Source organism: Mesoplodon densirostris, chromosome 8, assembly GCF_025265405.1.
Source record: "Mesoplodon densirostris isolate mMesDen1 chromosome 8, mMesDen1 primary haplotype, whole genome shotgun sequence".
NCBI lineage: Eukaryota > Metazoa > Chordata > Mammalia > Artiodactyla > Ziphiidae > Mesoplodon > Mesoplodon densirostris.
The window spans coordinates 61,848,609-61,864,449 of NC_082668.1; the positions used below are offsets into that span (position 1 = coordinate 61,848,609).

General features: G+C 33.7%; 1 protein-coding gene across 1 annotated transcript in view; it reads right to left on the bottom strand.

The window, feature by feature from the left end:
- The window catches only part of LRP1B (LDL receptor related protein 1B), a 1,545,691-nt gene that overhangs the window by 495,324 nt on the left and 1,034,526 nt on the right, over positions 1–15,841 (bottom strand). Inside the window, exons 38-41 of the mRNA XM_060105953.1 lie at positions 10,197–10,323; positions 9,915–10,066; positions 9,498–9,622; positions 7,853–8,224 (exon numbers count right to left, since the gene is read on the bottom strand). Coding sequence (XP_059961936.1) covers positions 7,853–8,224; positions 9,498–9,622; positions 9,915–10,066; positions 10,197–10,323 — 776 coding nt within the window. The remainder of the gene's footprint in view (positions 1–7,852; positions 8,225–9,497; positions 9,623–9,914; positions 10,067–10,196; positions 10,324–15,841) is intronic.

The window sequence follows — 15,841 nt, forward strand, 5'->3', positions numbered from 1 at the left end:
CCACAAAGAGAAAATATTAAAAAAAGAACCACTTGGAACCAAAGGATACAATAACCAAAATAAAAAATAGGGGGAAGGATCAGCAATCTGGAAGACAGGTTAGTGGAAATCACCTAATTGGAAGAGCAAGAAGAAAGAATAATTAGTATAGTTTAAGAGACCTCTGGAACAATACAGTGCAAACTAAGATTTGCATTATAGGGATTCAAGAAGGATAAACAGAAAGGAATAGAAAAACTTTTTGAAGAAATAATGACTGAAAACTTCCCTTACCTGGCAAAGGAAAGAGACATCCAAGTCCAGGAAGCACAGAAAGTGCCAAACAAAATGAACCCAAAGAGACCCACACTGAGAAATGTTATAATTAAAATGTCAAAAGTTAGAGAATCTTAAAATCAGCAAGAGAAAAATAAGTTACACACAAGGAAACCCACAAAGACTATCCAGTGACTTTGCAGCAGAAACCTCACAGGCCAGAAGGAACTGGCTTGATATATTCAAAGTGCTGGAAGAAAAAACTTACAATCAAGAATACTCTGTCTGGTGAGGTTATCATTCAGAACTAAAGAAAGGAGAGATACAGAGTTTCCCAGACAAGCAAAAACTAAAGGAGTTCATCACCACTCAACTGGCCTTATAAGAAATGTTAAAGGGGCATCATTAAATAGAAAAGAAAAAGCCACAATTAAAAATAAGAGGGCCTCCCTGGTGGCGCAGTGGTTGAGAGTCCGCCTGCCGATGCAGGGGATAAGGGTTCGTGCCCCGGTCTGGGAGGATCCCATATGCCGCGGAGCGGCTGGGCCCGTGAGCCATGGCCGCTGAGCCTGCGCATCCGGAGCCTGTGCTCCACAACGGGAGAGGCCACAACAGTGAGAGGCCCGCACACCGCAAAAATAAATAAATAAATAAATAAATAAATAAGAAAAATATGAAAAAAAATCCTACTGGTAAAGGCAAACATGTAGTAAAGGTAGTGGATCAACCACTTCTAGAGCTAGTATGAAGGTTAAAAGACAAAAGTAGTAAAATTATCTACCTCTAAAATAATTACATAAGCAATACACAAATAAAAAGATGTAAAATATGACACAAAATACACAAATTGTGAACAGGGGCAGTAAAAATGTAGTGCTTTTAGAATGTGCTCAAACTTATGCAACCATCAACTTAAATAACATATATGTAGGTTGTTATATATGAACCATATGGTAACCACAAACCAAACATCTATAATACATTCACAAAAAATAGAGAAAGGGATATAAACAATAACACTAAAGAAAGTCAACAAATCACAAAGGAGGAGAATGAGAGAAGAACAGAATAACTATAAAACAACCAGAAAATGATTAACAAAATGGCAATAAATACATAGCTATCAATAATCACTTTAAATGTAAATAGACAAAATGCTCCAATCAAAAGACAGGGTTGCTGAATGGATGAAGAAACACAACCCGTATAGATGCTGCCTACTAGAGACTCATTTCATATCTGAAGACACACACAGACTAGAAAGTGAAGGGATGGAAAAAGATATTCCATGCAAATGGAAACAAACAAAAGCTGGGATAGCAATATTTATATCAGATAAAAAATAGACTTTTAAACAAAGACCATAACAAGGGACAAAGGAGGGCATCACATAATGATAAAGGGATTAATCAAACAAGAGGCTATAACATTTGTTAATATCTATGCACCCAACATAAGAGCACCTAAATACATAAAGCAAATCACAAACATAAAGAAAAAATTGACAGTAACACAGTAATGCTAGGGAACTTTAACACAACCACTTACATCAATGGATAGAAGAAATCAATAAGGAAACATTGACTTAAATGACACATTAGACCAGATGGACCTAATAGATAACTAGACAAAATTCCACCCCCAAACAGCAAAATACACATTGTTTACAAGTGCACATGGAATATTCTCCAGGACAGATCACATGTTAGGCCACAAAACAAATCTCAATAAATGAAGAAGACTGAATTCATATCAAGCATTTTTTTCTGACCGAAGTGTTATGAAACAAGAAAACATTTACAAGAAGAAAGCTGTTAAAAAACAAATGTGGGGCCTCCCTGGTGGCGCAAGTGGTTGAGAGTCCGCCTGCCGATGCAGGGGATACGGGTTCGTGCTCCGCAACGGGGGAGGCCACAACAGTGAGAGGCCCGCATACCGCAAAAAAAAAAAAAAAAAAAAAAAAAAAAAAAAAAAAAAAACAAATGTGGAGGCTAAACAACATGCTTCTAAACAACCAATGGGCCATTGAAGAAATTAAAGAGAAAATAGAAAAATACCTTTGGACAAATAAAAACAAAAAATCCAAAATTTACAGGATGCAGCAAAAGCAGTTCTAAGAGGGAATTTTATAGCAATACAGGCCTTCATCAAGAACCAAGAAAAATCGCAAACAATCTAGCCTTACAACTGACACCACAGAAATACAAAGGATAGTAAGAGATTACTACAAAAAATTGTACACCAACTAATTGAACAAATTAGAAGAAATAGATAAATTCTTAGAAATATACAATTTTCCAAGGAAATAGAAAATCTCAGCAGACCAATTGCTGGCAATGAAATTGACTCAGTAAAAAAGCAAATAAACAAAAAACCAAAAAAAAAAATTCCAACAAACAAAAGTGTAGGACCAGATAGCTTCACAGGTGAATTCTACCAAACCTTTAAAGAAGAGTTAATACCTCTCCTTCTCAAACTATCCCAAACAACTGAAGAGGAAAGAACAATTCCAAACTCATTCTATGAAGCCAACATTACTGATACAAAAACCAGATAAAAACAGTACAGTAAAAAAAAGTTACAGGCCAATATCCCTGATGAACGTAGGCAGTACACTGTTTGACACTGGTCTTCGCAGTATTTTTTTCATCTATCTCTTCAGGAAAGGGCAACAAAAGTAAAATGTGACTATATCAAATTAATAAGCTTTTGTACAGTGAAGGAAACTATCAACCAAAGAGAAAGGCAAACTGCTGAACAGAAATATGTATATACTTTGGTTAAATTGTTTTCAGTTTAATTTACCATGATATATATAGGATCTGTAACTCAACAAAAAGCTCCCTCGGCATCTCTTAAATGTCATCAAACATAACATAGCCAGAGTTATCTTCATAAAACAAAAGTCCTATTATATGCTTACCTTAGAACTCTCCATTGTTTTCCCTTCATCTACTGAAAAAAATCATAACTACTTATCTTGAATATTAGTATCTCAGTGTTCACTGTGCCATTTTCACAATAACCAAAGGTAGAAACAACTCATGTCCATAAACAGATGAATGGATAAATAAAATGTGGTATATACATACAATAAAATATTATTCAGCCATAAAGAGGGGAATGAACTTCTGACACCTGCTACAATATGGATTAACCTTCAAAACATTATACTGAGTGAATTATGCCACACACAACAAAGCATATATATGTATGATTCCACTTATATGAAATATATACAATAGCCAAATTCATAGAGGAAGAAAATAGATGAAAGATTACCAGAGAATACAGGGAAGGGGAATGGGGAGTAATTGCTTAAACAAGGTTTCTGTTTAAAGAGAGAAAAATGTTTTGGAGGCACTTCCCTGTGGCACAGTGGTTAAGAATCCACCTGCCAATGCAGGGGACATGGGTTTGAGCCTTGGCCCGGGAAGATCCCACATGCTGCAGAGCAACTAAGCCCATGTGCCACAACTACTGAGCCTGAGGTCTAGAGCCTATGAGCCACAACTACTGAAGCCTGCATGCCTAGAGCCCATGCTCTGCAACAAGAGAAGCCACCGCAATGAGAAGCCCATGCACCACAATGAGGAGTAGCCCCCACTTCTGCAACTAGAGAAAGCCTGTATGCAGCAACGAAGACCCAATGGAGCCAATAAATAGATTTATTTTAAAAGTTTTAGAAATAGATGGTGATGATTGCACAATATCGTGAGTGTAATTGATGTCACTGAATTGTACAATTAAAAGTTGAAATGGCAAATGTTATGTTTTATATATTTTTACCTAATTTTAAAAATTAATAATGTAATTATTAATAATGTGATATACTAATAATGTAGCACACCCAAAATTATTGAACTGTACACTTTTAATGAAGGAGTTTTATGGTATGTACATTATATCTCAATGAAACTTTTTTTTCTTTAGTACTTCTTATCTTGGCAGACCAAATCCTTCAATATTGGACTTCTCTCTAGGACTCAATAACCTCATCTCACACCATTCATGCCATGAAACCCATGTTCTAATCATACCAAATGATGTGTCACTCCTTGTCTACCCTGTGTCTTTTCATGTCTTTGAAATTTTCTGAGCCTTTAGTCTAGAAGAGTAGTTGGTAATCTTTTTTGTTCTGAGGACTTTTACAGTCTTAAAAAGTATTGAAGACTCCAGCAAAAGTTTTGTGTATGTGAATTATGTCTATAGCTATTGTGTTAGAAATTTAAACTAAAAAATTTGTTTTGATATGTATTAATATATTTTAACAAACAAAAATGAATTGACTGCATATTAATATAAATAACATCTACAAAAATAGCTGTATTTTTTAAAATGAGAAGACAGCATTATTTTATCATTTTATAAATTTGTTTACTGTCTGGATTAGTAGAAGACAGCTGGATTCTCACATCTACTTTGACCAATCTGTTGTGTTGTTTTAGTTGAAATTTGTGAAGAAAATCCAGCTTTACACAGCAGTGAAGTTGGAAAAGGAAGAAGGGTTTTAACAGCCTTTTCAGATAATTCTGGATATGATTTTATGCTACAACAACACAAGTGGTAGTTACTTAAAGGTTAGCTTCAGTGTGGAATCAGAAACCATAGTGATGAACTTTTCCTATTCTATTACATTAAAATTCTTTGGTCTATCTTATACTCTGAATGGATCATTTACCCAGGCATGATTTTATCACGCCATTTGGAAAATATTGGTTCCCTGAGTTATGCATATCCTCCAAATGCTAACAATTTCAGCATGCAACACCCCCCCACCCCAAATCACTAGTAATATCACTACCCGTCTCATCAGAAAAACCTTTAAGTATTGGGAAGCTATCAAGCTAACTGTGGTGGATACAAGTCTTGAACATTTTAATTTTTACTTGAAATCTTGATTTTTATTATTTGCAATAAATAACGTAGGTCATTTTCCTTGGAGTGACAGACTCATTGTATTTAGTCTGCCATACACCCAGGTTTGAATAACCATAGTTTATCTGTTCCTCATTCTTTTAAGTAAAAAATGATATTCCTTAAAAAAAGCATAAACTCAAATGTCAGAAATACATGGTATCCTTCAGGCAACTATACTTCAGAATGCATCAGAGTTCCTTATATGTATTTTATAATATTACACAGCATATTAAAGAGATGTGTATTGAAGGATCAATATTTAATAAAATTAATTATTTTACTTTTTCTTCAAGGACATTCTTAAGTGAAACTGGCTCTTTTTTTTTTTTTCCTGCTATTAAGTGGCAGTGAAAAATACAATGACTACTAGTACTGTTTGGTGCCACTGTATTGATTAGTGCTAAGGTACCAGCAATTTAGCCACAATGGCTTTTGCACCATTGGTGCAAATGTCAACACAGTGGAAAGGCAAATAAATATCTAGTATTATTATGAAAATAATTTTGATCTCTTAGAGTCCTTGAACATGTATTGGGAGACCTTAGGAACCACATTTGGGGACCATTGGTCTAAAATTCTTCCTCCTCTTCTCCACCTGGCTCAACAGACAGACTCCTATTGATCCCTTACATTTCCTCAACTCATCTCAGTGGCATCCTCTACGCTTCCCCAGAAAGATTATTTATTATCTAGGCCTTCAGTATATTATAGATTCTAGTGAATTTCAATGTCTGTTTACACGTAGTTTTCTTCTTAAACTATGGCTTCTAAAGGTCTATGGACTCATATTCACCTTTATACCCAGGGTACCTGACAAAGAATCTGGAGCACAGAAAATGAATAAGTTAGTTAATAGATTACAGATGCAACATAAGCACTTCCAACTCTGAATTGTGTCAGTCTAGGAAAATGGAGGGAGGACCAAAGAGAATTATAATGTAAACTTCATAGGGATATACCCAAAGAATCAGTAAGTCTCGAATGTCTCAACTCTATGATCAGTACAGTTATAGTTGCATCTTCATATATATACACACACACAGGGAAGCCAAAATGGCATGTGCTGGAATATACAAATTGTTATGAAATTATCAACAAGTATAGTAACCTAGAGAATAAAGAAACAAGAATGTGTATTTGTATATGCTTGAAAGTACACACTTGAACAGATTTGAAAAGGCTGTCAGATTTGAATAGGCAAAAAGGATTGTGAGGATATTAAATATTGAAAGAACAAAATAAACTGTGACAGGCTTAGCAAGGGATGGCAATGTACAATAGGGAGTTTGATGTGTTTTTCACATGAGTAAGCATATGAATAGATGCCGGATCTCGCTAGTTATCAGGTAAATGTATATTAATAAAAGTTGACTTTTTACATATTAGTCATAAGCTAATAAAAATTATAAAATCATTGTCAAAAGTGTGGGAAAATGGATCTTTTTATAAACAGTTAATAAAAACATAAATTGATATGGTCTTTTTGGAGAAATTTGACCAGTTCTAAAAAATAAATAAATAAAACAATGATTTTTGCAGTTCTATTTCTAGAATTCTATGCTAAAGAAATATTCACATATGTGAAAAAACATATTTATGTGCACAAATGTTCACTGTGACATTGTAGGTAGTGATAAGACACAAAAAACAACCTAAATGATTGTCGGTGAGAAAATGGTTAAATAAATTAGTTTGCTCTTAGTATAGGATAGATACAGGCTTTCAAAAGAATAAGATAGAGCCTTATCTTAAATAGCCTTAAAAGCTTTTTAAGATATATTGTAAGTGAAAAAAAGCAGGTGAATATTGTATCATTACAGTTTTGTAATTACAAATGATACACATACCTAAAGAAAATTCTGGAGGCATGACAGCTGTCACTTACAAGTAAATGGAATTGATGTTGCTGGGATGAGGCAGAAACTTCAGTTAAAAATCCATATTACTTGAAATTTTATACTTTATGTATTATTTTGCAATTTAAAAAGATTGACCTCAGTATATTTAAATCGGAAAAGTGAGGAATATATGGAAATCACATAGAGATAGAGAAGAGAGAGATGCTGAATGAGGAATATGAAGATTGTCCCTGTAAAAGTTGGATGACAGGAAAGAGGTTTCTCTAAATTATAATATGTAGATAATTCACATAATATTATGTTTGAGTCCTGTAAAATATTAAAAGTATTGTCCTGTAGAATATTAAAATATTTTTAAAATATTAGATTATTTCTTTAATAACATTTTCTCAGCAAGACTGTCATATATATGCACACAAAAAATCTGATACTTGAGAAAATAAAATTCACTGAATATAATTAGGTAGATATTCTTAAAGATATAATTTCACCCACTGGAAGAAAATAAAATTAGTAAGTTTTATACTGAAAAATTATTTTCCATGGATTTTAATACACTTATTAATAAGAAACATTATAGAGGAATATCTTGACTGTTCCATGATTAGAAGCTAATAATCATAATATTCACACTGTACATGCTAGCAGTTAATTACTTCTTTGACTTTTGGGGGTTTGGATGCTATAGTTTCACTCATTCTTGAATATAAACTCTAGGAAAATATAATTGCTACATGCAATTACCACTCTAATTTCTCTACTACTCCAAATGATACTCATTTCCACCAAACTGTTTAAAAATAAATTGTTGTACTTACTTTCAACAATTACTTGTCTGTCTTCCCAGTTATCTTTAATAAGCTGTATATTTCCAAAGTGTGCATCGCTGTAGAAGATTCGGTTGGTACCTTTTCTTCTTTGATTATAGTCAAAAGCCAAAGCTATGACATTCTTGAAATAATGTGGATTTTCATATGGCCTTATTGGTGAATTTAAATTGGTTTCATCAGAAAGATGTATACTTTTTAATATTGTTCTCCCTGAATACAGCAAATAGCCTTCATGTCTTAAGCAAGTAACTCCATCATCTGCCAGATATCCATGGGCACAAGCACAAGTTCTCTGGGAATTTCCTCGATAAAGACAGAGTTGCTGACATCCCCCATTGTCCTTGGCACAAACATTGGTCCCTAGGGAGAAGAAAAAGCAGATACACACATGTATGTCTGTGTTTTTTCTTTTGTTTTCCAGATAGTTTTTTCTTAGAAAAATATTAAAAATTTAATGTTGAATATTCTGGGTTATTTTATGCTTAATTTTTAGACTGGTCAGTATAAATCCAAACACTATAAAGTACTGCTAATTTTAATCACTTCAGTTTAAAACCTGGGATTTTTTTATTTCAAAGATCACATTCTTCTGCTCCCCTGACCATCCAAAGAGAAGCATAAAAAATTTCCCTTAATCAGCCAGTTAAGTGCATAACTCTTTTGAAACTTGATACTGAGATTACAATAAGTTGTATATATTGTAATCTTTGGTACAAGTACCTGATTCACTCAAAACATGAACTGCATTCACCAAAAGAAATATGCAGTACCTTAAACGAAGGTCTATGAAGTATATAAGATATCAAAGAAATTTATGGCTCCAATGCGCCTACCTTCCTAAGTATATTGGGCATAAGTTTTTCACTCCAGTTTTGAGTGAAGATGTAACATGATATTAAGATTTCTACATCAGACTAATTCTCCTCTATGAATCCATCATCCTCTCCAAAATTATTATACCTTCCTTTGATGTCAAGAAAATTAATTATAATTTACTCTAATGGACATTTAAAATGAACATTATCTTAATGGAAGTGATATTAAAAAAAATCCAAATCATGTCATATCAGTTTCAAAACACATATTTTAAAGAAATGATGACTCTGGACTTATTTCACACTAATAGCAACCTTCTGGAGCCATCATCACTTTATGTATTAAAATATAATCTGACATGAAAACAACCTTTTGGGCCAAGTAATGTGGCATATTTAGTTAGTTCTAAATAAAGTGTGTGACTATTAAAAAATATACATATATTATATATAATAAAAAAAATTTTGGCTGCTTTTTACTCTCTAATATCCTAATTGTGCTTTGTATACTTCATTGAATATGTATATTTATCAAGTGTTCTATATTACTTAGTCTAAACCTAAACTGAAGCCATACCAGGTATATAACATGTCCATATACATGCACTGTCCTAGGCAAAACTATCCATGAACTATTATATATTCATTTCATTAGGCTACTATATGATTTTTGTAGGAAATTAGATGTAAAAAAATAGGGTCTTGAGGTTTTGGATTCATATAAGAATTAATCCCTAACTTAAGTTTGATAAATAAAAGTCAAAAAAAATAAGAGAAAGAAATATCATAAAACGTATTTATCATACAAGAGTGCTGACCTTTCTCTCTTACTCGGTTAAAGATTTTAACCTCCTTCAGGTTGACTCCAAGACCCGTTCTCATGGTTACGGTTTCTGTGGCATCATTCTTGTGGCCCCTTCTGATGGACCCGTTGGCATGTGCTCTGCCAAGAAATTGAACATATGTGATCAACAATCTTTAATCCAAATCAAGCCAGTTATTTAAGCTGAAGGTAACAGATGGCCCAGCAGTTGGGAAAGAAACCAACATTAGTCTGTGACGTTGAAAGGGTTGAGCCTGGAATAGCAAGAGTGACTGCCTCTTCTGTGGAAATTACATGGTTTTGTGAGATCCTTTCTGTGACCCTGCTAAAGAATACCTAATCCTACAAGAGTAAAGCAATTGGCACGAAAATAACATTTTGAGACTCAAATACTTATGAAAAAATAAATTACCTGTCAGACCAGTAGATGTAAGCCCCAAAGACTGCAACTGAAAACATATCCACATTGCTCCCTGACAGCACCATCTCACGATTCCCGCCAGTCTCAAGGTCAATTCTTTCTATCTTGTCTGTACGAGCATCACACCAATACAATTTATTTTCCTAAGGTTGATTGAAAAGTAATATTACAAGCTGTTTTTGATTGTTTTATAAAGAAAATAAGAGATACTAAAAGTAGACTAGTGCAAGTTGGCAGTTAATGCACTTTCAATACTTAAGAAATCCAACAGACCTCATAGTCAATGGAGATGCCATTTGGCCATGCTATTCCCATGCTTAGAAGGACAACCTTCTCTGAGCCATCTAAACGAGCCTTTCCAATGGATGGCATCTGTCCCCATTCAGTCCAGAACAAGTAGCTGAAATTAAATTGTAGATAAATGCAGATAAACACAAAACTGCATATTATTAAAAACAACAGCAATACCATTCATACTAACAGAAAATAATACCATTTAAAAATCAATATATGTGTGTATTGTTTGCAATAAAATAATTTTTATTATAAAAAAAATTAACCATTCATAGAAATCACAAGGAAGAATTTCCAAAATACCTTTTGTACATGCTGCTCCCTATCTGAAATGCTTTTTTTCAATCTACTTGCTTAATTCCTTCTGTTTTTTTAATATATCAAACATTTCCCCCAAGAAGCCTTCTGTGTTCTCTCTGATTATTGCACCAATACTCTGCTTCATAGCATGAATTAGAGTGGCAAATTTACACTTGTGTTTCTTTACAAAGTCACTTTTTATTAATATTTTTTGCTCCCATTAGACTTTAAGCTCAGTGAGGACAGTGATCTTTTTTCTTATTCACTATTATACCTACAGCACTAGGTAATTTATGAATGTATACATGAATGCATTATAACTTTCAATTCTGTCCACTTAGATTGCTAAATGGCTATTCAACTTTATAAATCATCTTGTGAAGGCATCTTAAAACATGAATTTCTACAAAGCAGACATTCTTATTTTAGTAATCTTTTAACGTAATGTGGAAGAACTGTGGAAGAAAATAAAATATAGAAGAAAGAAAATCCACAGTATGCTGAAATATAACATGTCAAAAAATGAAATGTTAAAAAAACAGAAGGTACATAATCCATGTTTCTTTCACCTATTCATTCAATAAAAATAGTATTTATATTACAGTACAGAAATTCATGCTTTCAGGTAAATCAGATCTATTCTTTTGAAGTTATGCCCAGCGAAGTTTTATTCAGCTGTCAGATAACAGCACTGACTAAAGTTTAGAAAAATATGGCAATTATTGATTCATTCAGGTAAAAATGAGTGTGTATTCTGTGCATATTTGAATACATATATAACAGCAATCATACACAAGAAGAGAAAGTGAGACTGCACATAGGAAAAGCAAAGACCTACATTCATATTTTGTATTATTTATCCATGAAAAATGATAAACTACATAAAATATGTATTTCCTTTATGCATATTGTTTTGATTTATTTTAAAAGTTGATTTCCCCCCCTGAAAATGCTGTACAAAATAAATGTATTGGACTTTTACACCCAGACAAATATGAGGTGTGGCTGGAATCCCAAGTATATTAATCCTGAAGAAACTTTCATTCATATTTACAAGCTCTATAAATCAAAAGGGGAAAACTTTGTAGCAAGAAATCCAACTAGGTCTTCCCTGGTGGTGCAGTGGTTGAGAGTCCACCTGCCGATGCAGGGGACATGGGTTCGTGCCCTGGTCCGGGAAGATCCCACATGCCACGGAGCGGCTGGGCCCATGAGCCATGGCCACTGAGCCTGCGCGTCCGGAGCCTGTGCTCCGCAAAGGGAGAGGCCACAACAGTGAGAGGCCCACATACCACAAAAAAAAAAAAAAGAAATCCAACTAATATTGGTTAGATCTAGGTTGAAGCAGGCACGAAAATATCTATATTTCTATTAAAATTACGATTTTTAAATCTTTAAGGGACATTGCATTAAAAAATTATTAAAAATAAAAACACTATTTTAACTGAGAGGTAAAATGTGTTGCTTCATTTACCTTTTCAAGGAGAAATTTTAGCATTACTAATGACATTAAAATGACAAGTCAGTCATTTGTTAAGATGACAGGGATGTTACACTGTGAAGGAGGCATTTTGGGAGCCAAGACAGACCTGCGCTTATTTATTCAATCTGATTCTTGTCATCTACTTTTTTTTTTTTTTTTTTTGCGGTATGCAGGCCTCTCACTGCTGTGGCCTCTCCCATTGCGGAGCACAGGCTCTGGACGTGCAGGCTCAGCAGCCATGGCTCACGGGCCCAGCCGCTCCGCAGCATGTGGGATCCTCCCGGACCGGGGCACGAACCCGTGTCCCCTGCATCGGCAGGTGGACTCTCGACCACTGCGCCACCAAGGAAGCCCATTGTCATCTACTTTTAATACACTCCAGAGTTCAAATATGGAAGGCAATGGGTATAATATACCTTTTGTTTAATAGTAATCTTTCAAATGTACTAAATGACTAATAAAAATATTATACCGAGTGAGTAGGTCAAATCAGCCATTTAACATAGTTAATTCTCACAACTTTGGAAACTGCAGTTCAGGAAGTTAATGATCCACAGTCACATGGCTGATAGGGGAACTGCACTCAGGCTTTACTAACCCAGGGCTATATCTTCTTCTCTATGCTGTCTCACCAAATAGAAATATAATACAACAATATAACAATCTTAAATCAAGTGATATTTACCCCTAAGTATAAGGAATATAACAAAGATCTCCATACTTGAAAAACAAAACAAAACATGAAAAAGGTCTTAGTATTAAAAACAAGTCTCTTTCTTTTTTCCCCTAGTAGTTCCTATTTTTTTGAAATTTGCAGTACTTCTAGGCAGGAGACTTAGATGAATGGCAACAAAATTAGGAATAAAAAATATTCAAATTAAAACTATCTTGAATACAGATTTTACTCAAATTTTCAGCAGTAATTTGACACACTGTCACAATGTGTAAAGCCAAAGCTGACTGCAAGCATCACTTTTATGGCTAAAATATTTATCAACTTAATACAACTAAAAGATTCTACACTTGCCAAAATTAAGCAACGTTTTATGATGGTCAGGCAAAGCATCATTTATTTGCTCCTTAAACTGAAATTGAAAGTAAAAAATTGAATAGAATTAGCACCTTGAGAACCTTCGGGAATTACAACCCAAATATAGAGAAAGAACACTCTCTAACTTATAAAACTGCAGCAAGAAACTTAGGAATAATTTGAGTGTAATTTACATAGATGTGCTTGGGATATCTTTAATGAACATAGATTCTTCATATATAAACGTGATCTTCAGCAATGGGAAGAAATGAAAATTTTTTCACTGGTTTTTGAGACTCCATGGAAATTAATATTCAGTGATGGCATTTCAAATAGATGTTGTCCCCATTTAAGTTCAAATTTTGCTGTAGTGGAGTGTTTGTTGGATTGTATGATATAGCCAAGAAAATTGCCTTTAGAGTGTTAGCTTGGTTAATCTAGCCCTGAAAATACTTTCCAAGGCTATCCCAGATCCAGAAATTTTCAAAATTGTCAAAATCAAATGCTGTATTGTATGATCGACATTCTCTGGGTAATAATTTGTTCTACACTGAAAATTCTCTTATTTACAGAAGCTTATAGTTACAGAATTTAAAAACAGAAAATTTTAAAAAGACATTCAAAAGTGGTTTGAAGGATTATAGAAATACTATCAGAAATCATCATAACACAAATATCCCTATTGTCTTAATTAGACACAGACGTTCTTGGCAGGAACATGTGCAAAGAATACATATCACAAGCTAACTTCCAATTAATTATTGATATTTGGTTAATAGGTAGAAGACTCCATTTGGTAGTGCTGGAGTTTCCAAAGGCCTAGCATACACATACTGGTCCCCAAGAGTTTTTAAACTTACCATATGACAACTGTACTGATGTCAGAATTAGTTTACACACAGGTGCTCTTATAAAGGAAAACAAATGTTTTTATGTCACAATTAGTCAGAATCAAGCTGAAAAATATACTTTCAATGTATTATAAATGTCCTTGAATAATTTCAAATAAATATTTTTGGGGAAATAAGGCCAACATGAAAACTAAGCTCCAAAGTTGGTGGGGAAAGAGTAAAGGAGTATGGGCAAGGAAGAGAAGAACGAACGTGTCTAAATTGTTAAAGAAATAGTATCAAATATGATTCTTATATTTTAAATATATGAACAATAGTGAAAAGCCACTAATTTGAATCAATCATTTTCTTTTAATTTAAGGTTTTTTTTGACTGATAAACTGTTTCTCTGGAGCATAGATCTGGGTTGCAGTTTTTACAATAAATTTGCTATTTCTTCCTATTCCTATCCTTTACCTAAGAGAGTATGAAATAGATACTTATCAGATATGCTAGAGAAAACCTGAAATAACCAAAAATTGCCATGCTGGCACAAAAATGAAGATCATATAATTCTCTTATGTAGGCAGTTGCCTTGGTTGAAAAGAGAATCAAGAATGTCATTGTGTCCTCTGCAAGAGTGGAGGTCAACAGTGTGTTAGTTTATCTGTAAAAATAAGAAAAACAAAAAACAGAAGCCCTGTAGGCTTTTATATATATTATATACATATAACATATATTTTATATATAAGGAATAGTAGCTTAGCAGTTTCACTAGAATCACTTAAAACACATATTAATTGAATACCTTGTAGGCCAACGTGTCAATGTCTCCATCTTCAGGCTAAAGCACAGGGAAAATAATATAGTACTGTCAAAGTCTGAATACATGTCATGAATACGTGAATTGACATCCTTCATCGCCTATGAGGAATACAGTATATTCCTCTATTCCTGTGAGGGCTTCTTCACATTTCCTTTTTCTTCATTTCTGTGCAGTTTTTGTTTTGAGAAAGTATTACATGACAATCCCAAATCACTTTTCAAGCCCTGAATTGCTTAGAGGCTCCTGCAATATAAAAGAACTCAACCACAGATAGCAGAACACTCTGCTAAAAGGAAGAGAGTCTAGAGACAGTAGAACCTTGAATACTACTTTCTAATTTTTTTGTCTTTGACAGTGGTTCAGTGGATGATTCTCAAATGTATATTTTCATTGCAGTCATGCACTCATTCAACAAATATTAATTAGGTACCTATTAAGTGCTAGGAACTGATAATATGAAATGAATTGGACTTAGTGACACTTATGAAGGTCACTTTTTAATGGCAGAGGCAGATGGGTAAATAAAGAATTACCTGAGAAAAATGCTACCAGCAATGCTTAAAACTTGCTAGTTGTAAGTCTCTATATGACATGAAAGTAGGGGCTTCAACACTGAAACTGTGGAAGTGCTGTGGTGAGAGAAGTTATTATTCCTACAAACAACTTCAGAAATAAACCTTTCCTTTGAAGCAAAATAAACATACAGGCCATCTGGGTTGTTCTCTCCTTACGTTTAAGCTTAAAAAATATTTTTAAGTTATCATTTGTTCTTCAGGCCTTGTTCTGGTTTTTGTTATTCTTAAGTTTTACATTAGATTCCTTCTTGACTCATTACTTTCCAATATGAAGTAATTATATAAAACAATTATTATGTGTGTACCCAGCCAACACTGGAGAAGTATGGAGAAAAAGGCTTTAGAAAGAAAAATTTCTTTGGCATCTGTAATTCCATAGCATGTTAGGCTTATCACCCCATATTATATTTTTAATTCCTTATTTTATGTATCTGTTTACACCCAGCCTCCTTGCCCATCCTTTCAATAAATATGTACATATACATATACATTTATGTGTACATATATGATATTCGTTTGCTATTTACATGGTTTAACAATGGTTTTCCTGAGTGGTCCATCTTTTATTCACTTTTGGTAT